At 38.7% G+C, this 22,421-nt stretch overlaps 1 protein-coding gene across 1 annotated transcript in view; it reads left to right on the plus strand.

The window, feature by feature from the left end:
* Positions 1-11,167, plus strand: part of cdh10a (cadherin 10, type 2a (T2-cadherin)) — a 29,517-nt gene extending 18,350 nt beyond the window's left edge. Inside the window, exons 7-12 of the mRNA XM_056365101.1 lie at positions 1,107-1,360; positions 2,407-2,543; positions 2,684-2,805; positions 4,160-4,268; positions 5,296-5,547; positions 9,875-11,167. Coding sequence (XP_056221076.1) covers positions 1,107-1,360; positions 2,407-2,543; positions 2,684-2,805; positions 4,160-4,268; positions 5,296-5,547; positions 9,875-10,365 — 1,365 coding nt within the window. The 3' untranslated portion in view covers positions 10,366-11,167. The remainder of the gene's footprint in view (positions 1-1,106; positions 1,361-2,406; positions 2,544-2,683; positions 2,806-4,159; positions 4,269-5,295; positions 5,548-9,874) is intronic.
* The last annotated feature ends 11,254 nt before the right edge of the window (positions 11,168-22,421 follow it).

Consider the following 22,421-nt stretch of genomic DNA (forward strand, 5'->3'; position numbering starts at 1 on the left):
TATGCCCACTGAGCAGCGCTACATCTTCAGGGCAAATTGGAGGCTACAGCAGCTTATTATCGGAAAGTGACGAGATGGGCCAATTGGGCGAGAGCTAAATTTTTAGCATGCTAACTTAAGTTAAAGATAGTAAGTAACAGACACAAAAGTATAACAAGAGTTAATGTTAGCATGCTTTCCCCCGCTGGAGACAGCTATTGCTAAGTAAAGGAATTAAGTTTGATGCTGAATTGACAACATTTCCTCTCGACTGGTAAGTAAACAGCTGCTAATGCTAACACTGGCTATGGACCAAGAGCAAAACTTACAAATGGCTCATTTAACTGCTTTGTGCTTTGTAGTCTGTAACCAGCAGCAAACAGTCATGTAAGTATTACTTCAATGATAATGGCTGTGCAATCAGACAAAACACTTCTTGGCACAAGTGACATGCTTTCATAAAACTGAAATGAAAAGCCTGGTCATCAAAAAATGCTCAAGTGTTTCAAGGAAAGCCTTTGAATGAAACGTGTTTATACATCAGGTAATACCTACGATATCTGTTTTTAAACGTATATGAAAAAATGTGACTTTTAAACTCAACACTACATTAAGATGTTTATCTATCACAAGATTGAAAGTGAAACTCCTAAAAGGTTGAAGAATTAACCTTTAGGAGCTTCTCTTGACTGACTTGACTCAAGTTGTACTATGTTTAAATTTAAATTAAATTTGAGCTCTCTCTTTTTTATCTCTTTTTAATATGTACGTTTCACTTCAATGGAAAGACAGAATAGTACAGTTTGAGATTAGAAACCACCCCTGATAACGTTTATTCATGTAAGAAAGACGACAGAATTTATTTTTGAACCGCTGTGTAAAATCAGATACCCTAAGCCTGTGAAATGAATAATATAAAACAGTCTTTTGCTAGAAACTCCTTTTAGTTTTCCCCTAAGACTTTCCAGATCAGTATTCCTCACTTGGATTTGTAACTTAGAATTTAGAGTACGAAAAAGATAAAGGCAGACAAATGAAATGCAATAAATTGCCTATCAAAATCCTAGAGGCTGACTGTTTTTATGGAAAAGTCTACAGCTTGACTTCTGATGCTCTTTCATCTCCAGGCACTGGATTATGAAAGTAAGAAGGACTACGAGTTCAGAGTGGAGGTGAAAAACACCTACTTAGATGCAAGGTTCATCCTTGGTTTGCAATTCAAAGACTACGCCACGGTCAAGGTAACAGTAGAGGACGTGGATGAGCCCCCTGTTTTCACCAGGAACCCTTACATCATCGAGGTGCATGAGGACACAGCTGCTGGCAGCTTTGTCGGCGTGGTGTCGGCCAGGGACCCCGATGCTGACAACAAGCTAGTCAAGTACGCTACAAGAGACAGATAGATGTGTTTAGACCCTAAACAGAGTCAGACTGTTAAAGCCAAATGCCAACTCTCTTTTCTACCTTTTCACAACAAATTAATTCCCCTTGGGCATCGAGAACTCACACTTTCGTCAACTTAAAAATTAATCAATGACCTGTTAAGCAAAGATTTCCTCACCAAGCAAGTGAGTGCAACGTTCTATTGTGGTAATTTGATTGCTTCAAAACTCATTGTTCCAGCTTTAATTAAACTGGTATAAAATCAATAAGAAAACAGGCAACACATGGTAGAAATACAAAGTCTCCTCTTATCAGTTTCTTAGAGTGAGGACAAAAATGTGCCCACTTGGCTAAATCTAATCCATCAGCCTAGCCATGTGTCAGTGTGTGTGTGTGTGTGTGTGTGTGTGTGTGTGTGTGTGTGTGTGTGTGTGTGTGTGTGTGTGTGTGTGTGTGTGTGTGGGGGTATTATTCATGGGTCCCTCCTGGTGATTTCCCAGTGGAAAATGGCAGCGGCCCTGTGAAGTGAATACAGACACTGTTTATTTCCCAGAATTATGTAAGCCCTCTGTGGCACTGCACAAAGTCAAAGTGAAAGAGCCTAATTTGCTGTATCGATTCACACAGCTCAGTGCCGCCATTCCACACATATGGCGCCTGCCCGTCTCTGACACAGAGAAATGCCACTCTCGGCCCATGCCACATGGTGTATTGTGTTGCATATTCAAATTTCAGTGGAATATGAAAGCTGACGATGACAAATGAGGGGGCACGCAGACAGATGTATCATCTCCTGACAACGGAGAGAAAAGAATACATTCTCTTTTGGAAACGAGTGAAGCACAAAACACATCTATATGAAGTTAAGGTGTGAAGACAGATCTGTGCAAGACAAAAGGATTAAAACTGCACTCAGTTTTATTAGCAAAACTATATGTACTCAAATGGCCAAGACAGTGACACATAACCTTAATGTGCTCTGCTTACAGTTCTTCAGGACATATATGCTGGCATAAATAACAATTTTTTGTGTTATTGTTTCAGATATTCCATTGATCGGCACACAGATCTAGAGAGATTGTTCAACATTGACTCTGTGAATGGCACCATCACAACACTGAAAGCACTCGACAGAGAAATGTCCAAATGGCACAACATCTCTGTGGTGGCCACTGAAATAAGTAATTTCAATTTCTAACATACTTTACGTCACAATCAGTGATTTATGATTTTGTATAACTTTTATCATTAAGGTTGATTTTTTGTTTGTTTTTTTCGTGTATTTTGTTGTTTTCCAACCTTGACTTTTTATTTATTTCAGATAATCCACGTCAGACAACTCGAGTGCCTGTGTTCATCAAGGTGTTAGATGTCAATGACAACGCCCCTGAGTTTGCAATGTCCTATGACACATTTGTCTGTGAGAACGTCAAAGCAGGACAGGTGCTTAAAATCCATGATCTCTCGTCTCTCTCATCTCCATAAGGATTTGTTAAATTAATAATTATCACTGAAGCATAGTGTAAGATCTATTAAGACAAATTCTTAAGTTGTGGCACAGTTAGAGATATTTGTCAACATAGACTGTTCCTTATTATGTTGCATAATTATCAGCCTTTAGATAATGTGAAGTTATATTGTATGAATTAATGCAAATGATGCTGAGCAAACAGGGTACAGTATGATGGCTGACTCTAGGTAATTTCATGAGTCCAGAGTGGTACAGTATTTTGTATGTGTGTATTCACCAGAAACCAATATGCATTGACATACATTAAATGAACCTGGAAGCATGTAACATGTGGTTGACATTATGCTCTGCTCTGAGAAGAGCTACATGAACAAGTCAGACAGTTTAACCAAGGGAGCAGTCATCCACCAATCACTGCCTGTCTCTGTCCACAAAACTCACATGCCATGTACATGGTGCATACTCAGAGAGCCATCACTCACACTAGAGCCATGTGTTAATTGTTGTGGAGTTTCAAGAGACAGCAAATCCCTTAATTATCTAAACACTCCTCACTAATTACTGATTAGTCTAGTATGTATCTGATTGGCCTCGGTTTATTCTCAGTAAATATTTTCTTCTGCAACACTGAGGTTAAAACATGCAGTCTTGCTTTGCAAAGAAATAAATCATAATGGAGAAAATTGATTTGACTGTAATCAAAATGCCACTTTGTTTTGTCAAAGTATTTGTAGTGCACATTTAAAAACAACAAACGCTGGCCAGAGTGATTTACTTAGAGATTAATTTATGGGATTATTTGATGAATGATTACAATGAAATAAAACCACAGAAGTGATCAAATGACAACACAGACAAATAAGAAGATATAAGTAAATTACTGAACCATATATTATACGGATGATAACTACTGGAAGGTTAAATATAACATATGGGTTTTTAGAGCTATCAGAGAGGAGGAGATCTAATAGTGAGTAGCAAACTGTTTCAAAGTTTAGGACCAACAACAGAAAATGCTGGTTCACCTTTGGATTTTAAATGGGTGTCTGGAATGGAGAGCACTGACTGGTGCAAAGATCTGAGGGGTCTGGAGGTGGAAAAGGGGAGGAGCAGTTCAGAGATACAACCTGGTGCTAGTACATGCAGTGCTTTAAAAACACATCAAAGAAACTTAAAATATAGAGGCCAACACAGGGGAGATATGGTCTTACTTGTTGGTACCAACGTGTTTTAGATTAGATGCTTGTAGATTTCCCCACCAAGGAGGATAATTATGAGCTTTTGTGTGTTCTTTTTCTCTCTCATACTTTCTTCTGTCGTTTGTAGCTGATTCAGACAATAAGTGCTGTTGACACAGACGAACCCCTTGTTGGACACAAGTTTGTCTTTAGTATAAGCGCCACCAACCCAAACTTCACCATCGAGGACAGGGAAGGTAAGATAAGCATTTTTGCAACTCCTAAACGAATAGAAATAATTTTCTATGTTTGTTACAATAAACAATTTCATTCCTGGTTTCCGGCAAATGGGGGAATGCGGTTTGAAAATGTGGTTTGATATGATGTAAATGTTAAGGGCCTTAACCTTAATGTGATGTAGAAAATCATAGATTAGAACTGAATGTATTCAGTATATTTGACAGGAAAAAATATACATTTCTATTGTGTGATTGTGGTCTTTTGATTGACTTTGTATTGTTGGTATCCTTTCTCTTGATTTGTTCAGCAAAACTTCATTTACAGTAAAGCCATGGTGAAAGTCGGTCTTCAGGCAGGCATCCCACATCTATCATGCACTGTGTTATAGAGGGATTTTAGTTTTTCTGTCATACAAAAGAAAATATTTAGTTATCGAAAAATATGTGTTTTTTTTTTCAAATGGAGAGAGAAATGCAGCGGTAGTTGAAAAAGCTTGCAGTCACAGTTTGGACAACTCTGATGGCTGGATCTGTTTATTCCCTTTATATTTAGTATAACTGGTCAGTATGCCTAGTCCTAGTTTTAGCATCGAATCAGAGTAAATTGTGACTGAAACTGGGATGGCATTGCAGTAAAGTGAAAAGACTGCATCAGAGACTTAAGATGGAGACTGAGTGGAATTATAACAAACAAACTTTGGACTTTAATTAGTTTTGCATGAGTGTTGCCATGCGTAACCTAAAGGCTATTGTCTTTTTAGGATGAGGACAACTATATGATTACTAATTAAGCAATATTCAAAATAATTTGAGGAATTAAGATTTTTTAATAAACAGCATTGTTATTAATATTGCTTGGTGCTTTGTTTGAATTAATATTTAGAGACCTTAGTAATTTTCAATGGCACTGCAAAGTTATTATGAGCTGTCTGTCACAGGAGAGACAGAAAAGGAAATAAAGACTGCAATTCTTTCCTGTAAGATCATCTAGCTAACTGAAATATCTCATCCCTGACAAGCTTTGCCCATTTGCATCTTTCCGCAGATAACACTGCCAATATCCTGACGCTTAGGGGAGGTTTCAGCCGACGTGAGATGAGCATGTACTTCCTGCCTGTAGTAATCTCAGACAATGACTACCCCATTCAGAGCAGCACCAGCACACTGATCGTGCGCGTGTGTGCCTGTGACAGCCGTGGAAACATGCAGTCATGTAGCCCCGAGGTCCTGCCCTTCTCAGATGGTCTCACAACTGGAGCTCTGGTTGCCATACTGCTCTGTGTCATTATTCTCCTCAGTAAGTCCCCCTTGTGTATGAGCATGTGTATGTGCAGGTGTGTGACCATGTATGTTTTAACCCTTTTTGTTATTCCTGTAATGTTTGATTCTTGTTTATGCTGTGGTCTCAACTGTTGCTTATAGTAGCATCTCAGTTCTTCTACTGAAGTCTATATCTTTTCATTTATATAGCCTGTGATTAAAAATTGGCCTCAGAGAACTTTAAAATCTATACAATTTAGAGCACCCTCTATCCTTAAGGCTCAGAGAAAACCCTTCACTATATCTTGGCCCACTTAGTTACTGTTGCTATGCCAGCCAAGCTTTCTATTCTAGCATCGCACATATCCAGTTTACAGTGATAACAGCAGCAAATTTTGAAATTTGTAATTACTTATGAAGTAATAGGCATTTCACACAAAATTCAACAAAAGCAGTCATCTCAGTTCTGTTGGTTTTGCTGGATGATATGAGAGCCGTCGAGGTATCGGCTATATCTAACTGGCTAATTGATGTCGGCTCCTTGAGTTGGCTGAAAACTAAAATATCTCCAACTGAGTTCTATTTTAAAACAACAACCCTGTAAAAAAAAAAAAAATAAATAATAATAATAATAATAATAATAAAAAGTCTCATGTTTCCACTTAAGAGGCTGAAGACAGACTAAAGCTACATGTCCCAGGCAAACAGTCAGCATCATGACCAGTAAATGTTCCTTGTAGAGGACATGTAAATAAGGAGCAGCCTTCTTGTTGTATAGCAGGGTAGCAGGTCAACCCTAGTATCTTATTACAAAATTTTAAATAACAATGCAATATATGCTGGTATGGATGCTTAGTACCTAAAAAGTCCCAATGGAAAGATAATACAGGCTAGATTTGAGCTGTATTGTCCATATTTTCAAAAAGTGTCATTTCAAATAGAATAACCTTAGTAGTATTAGCACTGAGTTTGAAACACATAACCCTAGGTCAAGTAATAAGGTTGGGGTTGCTGGAGAGTAAAGTTCGCTGTAAAGAGATGGAGAGACCATTACCATAAACTTGGATATAATAGCTTCCATTCTACTTTCCCACACAACAAACATGTCAGTCCTTAACAGGCTTTTGTAACATAACCTGTAACCCCACCTAATAATGTGGTTAGCTAAAGATACGCTCTTTGGCTGTGCAGGCAATGCTGGGTCTCTAATAAATGGTAAATTAGGACACCGGACTTGCTGATATTTGCAACTTATGTAAGAGCAGACAAACACACACTGTTGAAACCATTCCCTATACTTTTGCTGGTTGTGTTTTTGGGATTGGATAGGCAATTAAATAACCAAATATTTCATTTACTGGAGCTCAATGAACACCTCTTCAGCTTATGGAGAAATCCAATGCTTGAAAGCCCTTTGTTTGCTAGGCTATGGTTGGACAATCACTGTTTCTGAATGGGGTTAAACGAACAGTAAATTCTTTCAACTCCAAATTCCTGCAATGTTAAGTACTTTTCCTTTATGAAAATTGAATTTTTCCAAACAGAGATTGACCAGACTTGAGGTCACATAAATGTCAGTAGCATGCAAGCACTATGGAAGCATGTATCTGTCCAATCTACATGGGCCCCCATTGCCACACTCAGAAACAGCTCTCTTTTTAGCTTAACAGCTCCTAAGCTCTTGGTCAGACAGGAGTCAGCCAGTCTGAATGACCTTGCCACAGCATTAAGTGGTAGTCAAGCAAGTGGTTTGCTTGTGGGTCCATAGTGTGGGCACATGCCTCACAAAAAGACCCCAGACAGACCTAACTTTCATATGCTCCAAGGTGCAGCCAATTCAAGTCAATAACATGTGAGTTGCTTGCTCAAGTACATGCTGCTGAGTGCCCACATGGAGGGAATTAAAATCACATGGTCTATCATTACAAACATGACATCGATTGAAAGCTTGGACTCCCAACTCACTGCAATCTATAATATGTTGCTGAAAATATGACATTCTGCCAGTGGTCCCCCCCTTTGACTGACAGCAGCTCAGCATCTCAATACATTAATTCAACATTAAATACAAACAATTGTTGGTAAAAGGAGATGTTTTTTAACAGTGTTCTTATAGTATTAGAAATAAAGCACTGCAGGGATTGAAAAGAAGCAAATTATTGTTATAATAATTTGAATTATACCAGCAACTGAATACCAAATTTTGAAATTGAATCATTACTGGATCATATGTGTTGTAATTTAAACAACACAGGATTTATTGCACTGAACTATTTGATTTTGGAGACTATCTCTCTGAATTTCTGTGGTCTGAATTTCTATCTCTGAAATTCTCAATATTCATTTCCAAGTTGTGCAATTTCAAAAAACGTATTTCAAGCATATATATGTATATATATTGAGGTTGTTAAATAATATTTAAAAGCTACACTGAATTTCAATTCGGATCGAAAAATTCAAGTCAAGTGATGCATCCAGGATGCCAAGAAAAAGCAATCGAGCCTGAATGGAATTTTGGCAGTGCCTTCCCCAATGATCCATATGGTCATTAGAAAAAAAGACACAAATGAGCAGTTAACACTTCATACTTGAAACATCATAGTTATCATTAAAAGAAAACTGCCCTGACTCTTGGTATACGATGAAATGTAAACCTTAGACACTTGGTACGCCCAACTGTCCACCTTGATGAACAGTCATTATTCACATGACCACAAGAGGTCACTTATCAGGAAAAGATAACAATAGGCCATTTAAGGCAAAATAGTTGATGCAGAGATTTTTAAAAAATAATTAAAAATACAGCCTGTAGCCAACAGCTACAGGAGGACTTGTTAGGTTCCTTTTAACGTATGAGTGATCATTAGTAATTAAAGGAGATTTAATCAATGACAGGTTACTTTGCATTTTTGGTTGTTTTCAGCAGTTCTCCCTTAGAAAATACTACTCTGGTTCTAAGCTCCATCCATTTGCAAATAAATCCACTTAATGTGAATTTCCCTGGTAAAGTAGGCCGCGTGTTACTTCTTGACATTCTGAAGCACCACATCAGCCCTGCTCGTGATGTAATGCCGTATGTAACAGCATACAGGAACAACAGCGGCAGTGCCTATCGTTTTACCCAGCAAAAAGCTGAAATGTGTAGTGCTTATGGTCAAGGGCATATCAATAAGTAATGGGTTTCAACTGTCAATGAGCCTCACCTTGCTTGGTCGAGTTCTTGATAGGAGTATTTCTGACTTACCAGACATTGTGAATGTAGAGTCCTTGCAGATTGCTCAAAGGATTGCAATTAGAAATGTGTATGTGTGTGTGTTGCCCTGTATATGAGACCTTAACTATTTCCATGTGTTGAATTTGGATCCTCTTCCTCATGTCACGATTTCTTGCTTTGGACTCTGGTGTGTTAGCTGATCTACACCCTGAGTAAACTACTCATATGAGCAAATTAGTGTTGACCAGCTTTTCTTCCATCTGCTTGTTTCAATTCCAAGTTTTAAATTCTGTATCTGATGGTGGGCAGATCTTCTCTGACACATTATGTGTACTAAAGGTTAAATTCCAAGCTCTCCTCTTGAGCAAAATATCATGACATCTGCTCATTATCTGACGCTTTTCGCGCTTGAACCCCCCTGACAGACTGTCTCATTCACCTCTGCTTGACTCCGACAGACAGGCGCTGAGCTGGAACGGCTCTCCCTATCTGGTCGTTCTCATTGCAGTCCTCCACACTGTCTAAAAATGTGGCACTAGTCAGTCACACATGTCCGCAAAGAACCTTTTAAACTGCCACCCCCACCCAAACCATGTTGAAGGCATTGTAATTAACACCCAGGTGGGAGGCAAGCAGACAACTACAGTACCTGCTGATAGGACAAAAAAGGGAAAGTAGAAGGAGAAGAGCACAGGTGTAGGAGGATGTTGTGCTTGTCCTAAATGAGAGATTGCTTCCTCTTTTTCTGAAGACTTATGAGTTTATTTAAAAACTTGCTACCACACAGTGCCACTCTCTGGAAAAATGCTCATTCTGCAATCTCTGATTGTCTTTTACTGCTGAAAAAGAATGAAGGAGATGAGATATGAGGTTGTGTGCTGGAGAGCATAAAAAAGGATCTTCCAACCACTGTGCATTTTATACATCGAATATGCCGTTAAAGGGAAAAAGAAAGAAAAAGCTTTTTCACTGAATCTTTAATAATAGGAGGTGAATGCCTGAGGCAGTGTTGGGGATTTATCACTGGTAGCAAATGTGTCTCCCCTCTGTGCTTTTGCTCCCCTGTGCTCTTTAATGCATGACACATGTTAGGAGGCACGCATCTTATGCTGAGCTTTCTCTCTCTGTATTTCCCACTGTTTTTATGTAGTGATCGTGGTGCTGTTTGCTGCCCTGAGGAGACAGAGGAAGAAGGAGCCTCTGATCATCTCCAAAGAGGATGTCAGAGACAACGTTGTCAGCTACAACGATGAAGGGGGTGGAGAGGAGGACACTCAGGCCTTTGATATTGGCACACTGCGCAACCCAGAGGTGATGGATGCTAACAAGCTGCGCAGGGACATCATACCCGAAATGCTGTTTCCCTTTCGGAGGACATCACCTATAAAGGATAACAAGGATGTCAGAGACTTCATTAATGGGAGGCTTCAGGAGAACGATTCAGATCCCACAGCGCCCCCCTATGACTCCCTGGCCACGTATGCTTATGAGGGCAGTGGGTCACTGGCAGAATCCCTCAGTTCACTGGAGTCTGCTGCCACTGAGGGGGACCAGGATTACGATTACCTCAGCAACTGGGGACCACAATTCAAAAAGTTGGCAGAGATGTACATAGGGAAAAGCCCTGACCGAGAGACCTAGAGAAGCCATGAGTCTCTCTTTTATTCAAGCCCATTTTTTTCTGTCTGTTTATCTAACTAGCTAGCCAGACAGCTATTTGTCTAGTTAGTTAGCTGGCCAGCTAGTTGACTATCTGTCTACCTATCTATCAAGCTATCTATCTGTTTATCTGTCTAGTTTGCTAGCTAGCTAGCTAGTTAACTAGTTGTCTATTTGATTCTCATACACATGCGTGCGTGCACAGGCACTCAAACAAAAATTCCTGCAATCCATGTGTGGATGCTGAAATGGAAATTAAGACTTGAACTGAGTTGAATTTTCTCATTGATGGAGATACAGTATAATTCTCACTGTTTTTGGTCATAATCAGTAAAGATGCCTTTGACTTTTAGGATTTTTTGTGAACAATGGTGTGGACAATGTGTTTTGTAATTGACCTGAGAGATAGTAGTATTGTATACTATCAATGTTTAATGGCACTGGACTTGGTTTGGGTGGGGGAGGGAAGGAGTCAAGCGGCTTTTCCAGCCAAACTCCATTAAATGCTGTAAATGTACAAAGTGTTTTTAATGATCGACATCCTATATACTATTTGCTATCCTTGTTTGACAAGCAATGTTCATGTGAATGGTTGGTGCAGTTTATTTGTCAAACTATGAATTCATTTCATCATATAGGTGTAATATGTAATGGAAAGTGTATGTTGTAGGAAAACTGTCATACACTGAATTCATGCTGTTTGAATGCTGAGTCATATTGTTTTATATTTATATTTTTATACTTATTTTCTTAATAAAATTATTTAAAAAAAGAAACAGCTCCATTTCCAGTCCAGTGTGCAGTGTTTTTTTCCCTGCTTTTTCAATATCACTATGAATTTAGAAGGGTCCTACATACTGATAGGTTCCCTAGGCAATATGAGTTTTTTGTTGCAGTTTGCATCGTGGGAAGACTAATGCAGTTGTGGTTCATTAAAACTTCCATATAACTATCTGTCAGCAGAGTGATAATAGTGATAATAGAGGCCATTTTGAGATTTAGTAAAACTATTATATAAAAACATATAAAGCTCTGCTCAGTGTATTTGGTGAGGATTTTATAACAGGATTGGATTTCTTCCACTGTTTCGGTCTTTAGTGTTGTTTAGTAGTGGCACACAATAAACAACACAGAGGGAAAACATATGTATGTAACATGTAAAGAGATAGGTGAGAAAAGGAGAAATTGCAAAAAGTGAGATGTCACGTGAGGAGTTGCATTAAGTATTTTAAGTGATAATACAGTATTGTGTATATTTTTGTGTAGTTGTGCTATGAATCCAGATTAATCTGTATTTCTAGCAACGTCTAAGGCACAGGACAGGATACATTGTTCTTGAAATATCATTAACTTTCAATGACATGAAGAAAAAAAAATATTATATTCTTCAAGGGAGTTTGATTTAGTTTTTGACGATTTTTTTCTTAAGTTTGGGGTTTTGAATGGGGTTTCTGTTTTCTTTTTGAAAGCTAACTTTAAGATGGAGGGTTGCTTGTTTGTGTCACACACCAGAGAGGATCCACACGCAGAATCAACAGGCAGAGACGGATGTAAGGCAAACAGAAAAACTTTACTGAGTATTCGCTGAGCAAAATACAGTCAGTGTCAAAAAACCAAAACTGATCAGGCAGAGGTACCGAGGGGTCAGGCAAAAACACAATTCCGAGAAACAGGCACAGGTCAAAAATCCAGAAGTCAAGAACACGAAAACAGGCGGGATACGAAGCAGGCATAGCACAAACAATGATCTGACAACAACAGAGAGAAACTGACTGGTATAGGTACTGAGGGGGTAATGAGTCAATGCGGAACAGGTGTGTGGAGGCAGAGCAGGCTGGTAATGATAGGAGGATGAGTAGAGGGGTGTGAGCAGGAGGAGCAGCAGGAGGGAGGGGCTAAGAAGCTCCGGCAGAGTCCATGACAGTTTGTTTGTTGTCTGCCATACCTATTTAGAAGTGACAGCTGAGTGAAAGAGTTACTTTGGAGTACATTAATGATTAAATCGCTATTAATTTTGTACCTTGCACAATATTCTGCATATTGAACAAACCAAAGCTCAACAAAACTAGTTACCAGAAGAAAATGGTGTTTCCCAGCTTACAGTACTCCAAACTCCATGTGGTTAATTACACACTCATCTGCAAATGCTCTGTTATTCAACACAGTACTTGCTGATTGTTGGGCAGCTGTGGAGAGGACAATACCTCAAATAAATGCCCTGCTCATGTCGATTCACTTGGTTTCAAATCTTAACAGCTGCCAGCACACCGTCACAGTATGGAGCTGCTGTTATTTTTCATGTATAATGTGTACCATACCCAGAGGACTTCTGTTGTTGAATGTATGTCTGTCTACTTAGTCTGTCTAGATAATGATTTTTCCCACTGTATTCATGAAAGTTTTTAGCTTGGCTCATTTATTTTTTTCAGGGGGAAAATTGTGTTAAAAACAACACTTAGTGCTTTACGTTGTGCACAGAGGACTGGCAAACAAAGAGAGGTTAAACTAAAATAACTAACTCAAAAAGAAAATCAAAGGAAAGCTTCACTGAAGGAACTAACAGCAGTTATATTGCTGAATATAGAGGAACTGTAGAAGTGGCTTGGACCACAATATAAAAAAGGCAAAGACACAGTTTTTGTTAAGTTTGTTAAGTATTGCAAAAACCTAATGACACGTCTAACTCTTTCTGTACAAGTAATCCATCACTGTTAAAAAGAAAGTGACACTTGATTTGCAAAGTTGAGTCAGAACTCTACAAATTGCAAATTAGAGAGTTAAGTGGTGATTAGGTACACCTGTACAATCTAATGTGAGCCAATACAACAGCCAAGCAATAAATCCCATCTCGCTGAAGCTTTTAATGCCCAGCCATCACACTGAGCTGGTGACCAAACCCTGCAGTAAAGCCTCAGTAAGTGTTGGTGTTGCTCAGGAGTGCGTGGTGTGGATAGGTTGCCCAATTGTCACCATCCATCATGATGTTTCACTGTAGACATCAACATATGCCAATTCTGTAGATATCGCTCAATCTTAGCATACTTCTTTTAAAAACAATAGATGAACTGATCAATATAATAACATTGGTCAACATAACAATTTCAAATGTGCATGATGAATTCGTTTTAAAACAAGTAATCCAATGATTCCTTACATAAGAGAGTGGAAAGTTCATTAATGAATGTGAAACATTATTGTGAAATGATTTAGTTTGTCATAAAAGAATTTAGTTATCTGTCCAGTGGGATAAATCAAAGGAAATGCTCTTTCTTTGACCTGCTATGCAGGGATTCATGTGCCCAGTGAGAAGTGATTATTCTTCCATCATTTGATTTATGGCGTATTCCCATTATGTTCCAAGTCTTGGTGCTAATTTGACCACAGTGACCTGTGTTGAGCCCAGAACATAGGATGGGGGCTTCTGTTCTCCTCAGGGTCTCTAGTGGCTTTCTAGGCAGAAAGAGAAGTTCCTCAGCTCACCCAACTCACATGTGACTGCATGATTATAGCTTAAGTAGAACATATCCTGTTTGATGTAAGAAAGGCATTTGCATGTCAGATGGAATAATACATGACTGAAAACTCCTGATGGTAAACCAAGTGTGGGCTACTGCAGCTTTATTAGTTCAAGCGACGTCCATAAAGGGAGACAAAGACTGCTGATATCTTCCTCTGATGGACAAGGTGCCAGGTGTGACTGCAGATGCTCATGTGTTGTATATTATTTCCATAGATTTTTAACAGTAATTGCGATGGATTGTCTCTGCATAGCTGCAGAAGGATTATCACAGGCAGACTACAGACAGCAGGTTGATGCCACAACTTCAAAACTTCAATTTTTAGGATGTTTTTTTGCCCCCTGCAAGGCTCATAAGAAACAGGCCTCATGTCACGATTCATAATGCACGTTGTTTTTTATGGGTCTATTGTGGCTGAAAAAGACTAAAAGATGCAAAGTACTGCAATCAATAATGCAGGTGAAATATTGTTATGCAGACAAGATGTGACAGCACTGGTGGACCACCTGAGGCTTTTTTTTTCTTGCTCTGTGACTGGACTATTTAAAATAGTCATTTCTTGTACAGCGTTTCCAAGAACAAGTTACAAGCCGATACCCAATTTCTCACATTGCCTGCTTAATGTGGCTAAAATGGAACTGAAAGGGCGTTATTTTTAACGCATATTGATTACATAACTGTCCATTTGGCTTTACTCGTAAAGCCTCAGCTACCCCACTTGAGTACAGAATTGATTTTTCCATTAACTGACCTTTAGCAACTGAAACCCCGATGTGCCAATATAGGCAGACTTCAGAAATATGTTGTAAAATAAAATCTGCTTTAAAATAAATCAAATAGCATTGTTTTTTGAAGCTACTGTTAGAAGCCTACAGCTATAGCTATAGATGGTAGAGATCTATAATGATACTAATGTTGTTATGGCCATAAGAGTAGCAAGTTAGTAAGCTCTATTCTACTTACTTTTTTTTCCTTTTTATTATATTTGTTCAACTTCTGATTACCTGCAATCCATCCATCCATCTAATGCAAAGCATGTCATAGCCTGTAACCAGTTTATCTTAGGTCTGACTATGCTGTGTCTGTGTTGGGCACAGCTTAGTCAGTTTTAACCAGGTTGTACACCTTGGGACAGACTGTCGCATATTTGTGAGCCAGACAAAGTCACAGCATGGCCAGGCGCGGGTTAATGAAGAGAGCAGAATACTGTGAAGCTTAGCTGAATCCTGGGGTCTTGACATGTGATGACACCTGCTTTGACTTGCACACCTTGTATAATGAGATGTGCGCTTTTGATGCAATGGACAATTTACAAAGGATGAGCATGTATTAGCCAGAATAGTCTCAGAATACTAAATAAAGACAGGATACCATGTCTCATATTGTTCACATGAAGTGTGTTCGTGCAATGGCATGAACACACTTCATGTAAACAATATGCAATATTACACCTCATGTAATTACACTGATGATGTAAATATTTTTCCTGTGGTGTAAATATTTGCTCTCTGATTTTTTTTCTCTTCATAGGCTACCTACCCTCATCTATGTCCTACTGCTGCTGTAATGACGCAAATTTCCCCCCCGTGGGATTAATAAAGTTGATCTTATCTTATTCTAGAGAAACAGACTGTAACCTATGATAACCAGTGACTACCTTGAAGCTAAATCTGTCTGAACTGGCGTGTTTAATCAATCCAGATACACTTAAGATCGAGATTCACACTTAGAAGGTCTGTTGTACACTCTTGGACCAATTGACTCAAATGATTAAAGTTATTGGTCATTATGAAAACAAAATATCTGAAATTAGAGCTGATAACAAGTAAAATCAGATTTCCATTTCCACCATTACTATTTGTGGTGTAATTTCAAACATCACTATTAAGAAAATAGTTATTACACTTTGTTTGCAATTACATTTGTAACTTCACATGAATTTCATCACAACAAAAACTACTGCTCTTACCGCCTCTTTTTTTTGTAGCTGTTGCAATCTTGGAGCCACTCTTCCAGATTTAAAGCGATTTCATTGCTTTACTGGCTAGTAGTTATGGACGTGGGTTGAACATTAAAAAAAACACAAGGCAGCTTTTTTCCCTTAGGAAAGGAAAATTACTTCTGAGCACAAAGGGAATGCATCAGTGGCATGGCATACTGCCTAGTTTGTTATAATTACAAGCAAAAGCAGTTCTGAATAGGCATCATAATGACGAAACAAATTATTGCATATTTCAAACCCATCTGGATAATTTTCTTAGGGGAAATGTAATTGCTGTTCAGAAATTGTGAATGGTATCTTTGTTGTAGTGAGCGCATATGCGCACATACAAATACACATACAGCACCTGAGACGATGCATAAAAACCACTTCCTTTCCTGCCAAAGGAATGTTATTCTGTCAGGTTTCATATAACACAGTTGCACATGTTCCTGTCCCTTGCCTATCTGTCAATTACGGCTGTGATAGCCTGTTAAAGCTTGGTTTAAAAGCTGATGTTGCACGTGGTTTTGTACTTTTGTAATGGACATGATGTGGTTTTATTCAAAGCATGTTTGTTCAACATTAAGTTGAACTTTGTAGCTTTGTCACCTGCCTACTTCCAACATGTGCCATAGTGAGCTTTAAGTCTGTGGTACATAAAAGTTTAATTTCTTTCATGAGTATTTGGCTCCATCTCCTGGAAGACTAAAACCACAACGAGATGCTGTAATACTTCATCCTAATCACTAATTTTTCAATTTCTTTTTTCTTTTATTTAGTTAGATAAAAGTTTCTGGATAAGTAATATAGAAATTTCAAGATTGAAGGAATTTAGAAAAACACAATTGATGGTCAATTTCTCAGATACAGTTTGTCTTTTTAAAATTTGACATACAGCAGTTTCCTGTTCTACATAGTAAGGGCACTATATGGTATTTATTTATTTGAACACTTACTTCCTTAGCATCTTAATTATACAGTATAAGTGCCTCTTTTACACCAACAGTTGTGATTACAGACATAATGTATGTGGGCTGTTGGGTTTGATATCCTTGACCGTCAGCAGAGGGCAGCAGACATCTTTGAAAAGGTATGTTTTGCTCTTGCATGCAGACTTCCCTTAACCAACCTACAGCACATAACATGGACAGGAATGATTTCAAATAGCAGCTCTTATCTAATTACATCAAAAAGTAGAATGGCACTCAGTAGTGTGCAACCCCTGCCAAGTCCAAACACTCTGACACACATCTGTGAGAGACAGATTATTATCTGGGAGTCCACCAAATTGGGAAAACTCACAGACCCCAACACCATAGATAAATCTTTTTTTTTTTACATCAACATTTATTAATGATTTTCTGAAAAATTGTGTAGTCCTGCTGACAAGTAGACCCAGGTGAAAACATAACCTCTCTGGTGGAGGTAATGACTGTGAAAACCAGAAAATGTAAACAAAAAAACCTTGCAAAAAAATTTACATACACTTACTGAAAGTGTAGGTGTAAGTGTTCCTATACTAACTCACACAAGGCTACAACTATATAACAAAAGTCTGATGTTATAAAGGTTGTTATAATGTTGTCAGTACAACAGTTAATTTATTTCAAATTGCAATCAGTTCATAAGCACTCATTTACTTTATATTTATATGCCAATCTCAACTATGTGGTTGGAAGTTATGAGGTGACAAAATATTACAAATTAAGACTTGAAATTAATTCAGTGCCATTTACATTGCATGACCAACATTAAACGAATTAACCTTCCAATTACTGCATACCTATTCAAGTTTATGAGAAAAATTCATCTTAAACCATATCAAAGAGTAAAATTTCAGACAAAACAAATTTTTGCATGAGAAGATACCTGTCTTTTCTTGAATATAAGACTTTGTAGAAGAATAGTTAAAAGGTGTAGCAATATAAATTTTTATCTTAATCCTCTTTGTCCCTGGTGGGACATAAGGCTTCGGCAAAGCAATGTAGATTCCTTATCTAGAATGAATGACTTCACAATGAATGAAATCTAGCCACTTCATTCATTGCCAAAGGTTGAAAATGGTTGCAGGTGGTGATGAACCCACAGAAAAAACGCTAGAGCTTCCCTCAGCTCAACAGGGCATTTAAGCATCTTCCAGCTCATTGTTTTGTCTTAAAACTACTACTACCCTATACCCAAAACTACTTTTTAGCCTGGAGAAGGAAACTCCTGATCCCACCCAAGAAACAGCCATGAAAGGGCTTCTTGTCATTTTTACACTTCAGTAATTCTACAGATTAAGCGGACGAGATACAGCATGTTAATTAGTGAGCTTTAAAGGTGCCGGTTGGCAGATTTTGTAACCCTCTGACAGAGTGAGGCTGGCTATTCCCCCCCCATTTCCACTCTCTAGTCTTTAGTAGCAACTACAGACAGTATTTGCTGTACAGACATGAGTGTGGTAAAGATCTTCTTATATAACTTTAGGCAAGACAGCAAATACATGTGTTTCCTAAACTGCCCAAAAATACATTCAATACATATATTTTTGTCAACTTCAAGTAAGTGATGCATATGCAAGTATACTGGTACCAAAAGGCTATTTCTCCTGTTGTTGAACTGGTAGTGATCTAACTTGCAAGAATTCACACTCCACTAATGGAGTGGAATTAATGGAATGCTTCAGTTATCAAACAATGATAAAGCATTGGCCATACAACATGAGGTGAGAAATTACTGCAACAGCTCTGGATGCCTTTGCATTAGGTGTCTTATGAGTTGAACCACTGAGCGTTTATGATCATGGACATGTTATTGTCATGTTCCACAGATAGAATGTTTGCCCTTGCTTTCACCCTGCTTACTATGAAAATGAACAAAAGAGTGCCCACTTCCATTATAAAACATGTGCATGAAATCTTTAAGATGTGTCAACTTTCATCGAACTTCTTCGAATCTGCCTGGAGACCAGTCCCTACTGTCCTATTTAACTCATTAATAATCTAATCAAATGGAGTAACATTTGGAATCCTTCCATCCTTTCCAAAAAAAACATTCCCTGAAACTTAATAAAATCATGAAAAATATAGTGGTTCTGCATAGAACATAGTATATTAAGAACGGCCACTGGGTTTTCTATGTGTATTTTGCCGTGCCAGCATTTGACAGATTACAAAATGTTCATACCACCCCCTTTAAATAATCTCTGTGACTGCAGCCTCTGGCTTTTGTGTACGGAGTGTGTTCCAGAGGTCAGCTCTGATCTAATCTTCTCTTTTCTACGTTCGTTAAGCTCCATTCTACTAAGCGTGTCCAAATAGGGTAATTCTGTGTTCAATTAAGCAGGGCAGACACAGGACATTCAACACAATGTCAATGAGGTGCCACTAAGAGTGAGCTATCAATTTGATAGACAGTCAGAGAGGTGGATAATAAGCTGTTGTATGTCCCCTGATTCTGCACCACCCAAGGCCATCCCTACAATTGAATTACACCGGTGCCTTGGTAAGTCACAGCTGATAGGGACTCATGCATTGCAAAAAGCCACCTTGCAGTGACTGACTGACTGACTATGTTGTATAATTGTGCAGTTGTCTGTAGCTATCATGGCACTGTCTTCCTACCAGCCATGGCCATGAAGCCAGTATAAAGAGACCAGCTAGGCCACACAAAGCACTGCAGTTGTCCTTAGGCAAGTGGCCAGTGAGAGAGACACAGAGAAAGAGAAAGTGAGGGAGAGAGGGGGAGAGGGAGGGAGAAAGAGAAGTAAAGCAGGGAATTAGGGGGATGGGGTGATTCTGCTATGCACAGTGAGCCAAATATCCCTGGGCCACAAGCCAAGTGGCCAGTCACAAGGATGGTGTGCCAAGAGAATGCCATCCGGCCAGGTTGCACAGCCAGATAAAAAGCTCTGCGGGTTGCCTGTAGCTCAACACAGACATCCCATAATACAACACTCTCTTCTTCTTCTCACTAACTAGCATCTTTCCACAGCCCAGTTCACAGCAATACACATGTGCTGCAATCTCTGAAAGCAAATCAAGAACAGAATATTCTGATGGTCTCGAGGTAACTGCCCAGGTGTGAAAATGCAAGTTTATCCCAAGGTTGGCAAAAAGAAAAAGATGATTCAAGGCTTTGATTTTGCTTAGACACAAAGCCCAGAGCTGATGCACTGACATTCCTGTTGTTGGGCCTAGCTAGTAAGCTTCTGAACAAAAGTTCCTTGGGGTGTATCTACCTGCTGTACTTTCTGAGATACAGTCGGTACATGAAATACTTTGGAGAAACTTTCAGTGGTGCTCAAGGTTCATGACTCCATAGGCTGACGACTGCAGACTACAATGGTTAGCAATGATGACGAGCAAGTTGTCTTCTCACCCAGCATGCCCATAGGTTAGAGTAACTACATTACAGCTGCAACTAACAATTATTTCAATTAAGTTCACAATCAAGTAATTGTTTTGTATATAAAACAATTCATGATTTCCCAGAGCTGATGATGATGATGTCTTCCAATTCCCAAATTCAAAACAAATTCCCAAAGTTTGCACCAGTAGACATATTTTTAACCATGTAATGTTATGTAATGAATAGATACTGTGTGAGTTATACTAAAATTAACTATAGATTGTGCAGCAACCCACAGGTCTGATTCATTGTGCTACTTTGTAAGTCTTCAACTTTCATTAGTAAAACATGGGACCGCAAGTTACAAACATCCCACATACATGTAGCAATTAGGAAGGAGAAAAGCCATTCAATGGCAAATTACAAGGCAGAGTATTTGAATCACTTGATGAAAATAGTAATTAAATGAAAAGCAGTCAAACAACATGATAAATTCTGTCAATACAACTACTCATTTAATGAAGGAGTATTAGCATCATTGTGTCAAGGACTTTACCAACAGGTAAAAATTCATCTAATGGGTCTGATATTTTGCAAAAACCTTGGAAAACATAATTCCAAATAAGTCTGCCTTCAGTGTTTCATTTGACATTGCTTTTATTGCAAGCTTTCAATTTAATTAACAAATCCATTTACCTGCATTTATCCATATACCATTATTGTTACAATGCATAATACTGAATGGGCTATCCTTGCACCATTAGGTCCACATCATTGACCTCTAAGGGTTAGAAGGATTACAAGAATAAAAATGAAGTCTTGAAGGGTAATCAGGTACTTTTCTTTGTTGCTGTTGTGTTTTGTTGCTTTTTTTTATTTTTATTTATTTTTTGTTTTTTTTGTCTTGCTGTTACACTGTCAAAATGGCAAACATGTTTAATCTTTCGCACCACTGATTTAAAAGGCTGTGCCTTTAGCCAGGATATTTAGTCGGCCCATTTACAAAAGCGCATTTTCTTTTTTGTACCGGAGTCCTTGGAGTGAGAAAAAGGTGGCAGATGAGTGCCAGAATGATGTCAAGAAAGTAGCTCGAGGGTGGCAAGGGAGCAGCAGGGGGGTGTGATGACAAAATTGGGAATGACAGAAAAGTGACAAAAGCTAGACAGCAGGAGCTCAGAATTACGAAAAGACCAGAAGAAGCCACCTTTTTTTTGGCAATACAAAACCACCCTCTCCTGCTCATGACACCGGTCTCCTTAAGAAGTCACGGTACATGTACAAAAGTGAGGACAACAAATTTTCTCCCTCTGAAAGGATTATGCAAAGAAGAAATGACTAGAAACAGGTGTAAGCTGATCTGAGCTGCAGCTTGGAAAGTAAGCAGATAGGGTTTTGCATCAGTCTCTTCATACTTTCTGTGACTATATACTGTATATATAGATGTGGAGTGGATATTTTGACACGTGGATATCTTGCAAGTCAATGTACATGCACAGTTTACTATTTAAAACAGACTGGTCCGGGTTTCAGGTAAAAGTAAGCAAAAAAAATGCAATTACTGCGGAAACTGTGTGGATCAAAAAGCTTGGGACAGAATCATTCCTATACAACTGCTCGTTTTAGGCCTACCACTGCAAGCTGTCATCTGCTCAGGCTCTCTTCTAACTTATTTGTACAAGGTTTTTGGACTGCCACAGTGGGTAACAACCGGTAACGACCATCCCTGCCTGCTCTTCCAACGTAAGTTCACTGCATGAGAGTTTGTGCATGTGTGTGTGTGTGTGTGTGTGTGTGTATGTGCGTATGTGCGTGCGCTTGCTGTGCGCACACATCATGCGCTATGTGATATCTTCACCTCCATGGTTCAGTGAGTGTTTTTGCCCTCCCGCTCCTGCTCTGCTCACGTTTTGGGACTTTTACACTGAGTAATTATCGTCCCCGCTCACTCACATAACCTACCTGCTGCTGTGAGAGGAGTGTAATGCTTTCACCATGACCATCCAGATTTGGCTTGGTGCAGGAGAAGTCCACAGCACAGTTTATATTATTTTATCTTTAAATCAGTAAATAGTGAAGCTGTATGTTTCATTACTTCATATTCATGCAATGCATATACAAATGTCAATCAGATGTTAATCTGCAAAGACTTCAAAAAAAAGGAAAAGCAAGAAATGGTATAAAAATCATTTGCTTATAGTGATCGA

This window comes from Seriola aureovittata, chromosome 20, assembly GCF_021018895.1.
Source record: "Seriola aureovittata isolate HTS-2021-v1 ecotype China chromosome 20, ASM2101889v1, whole genome shotgun sequence".
Classification (NCBI taxonomy): Eukaryota; Metazoa; Chordata; class Actinopteri; order Carangiformes; family Carangidae; genus Seriola; species Seriola aureovittata.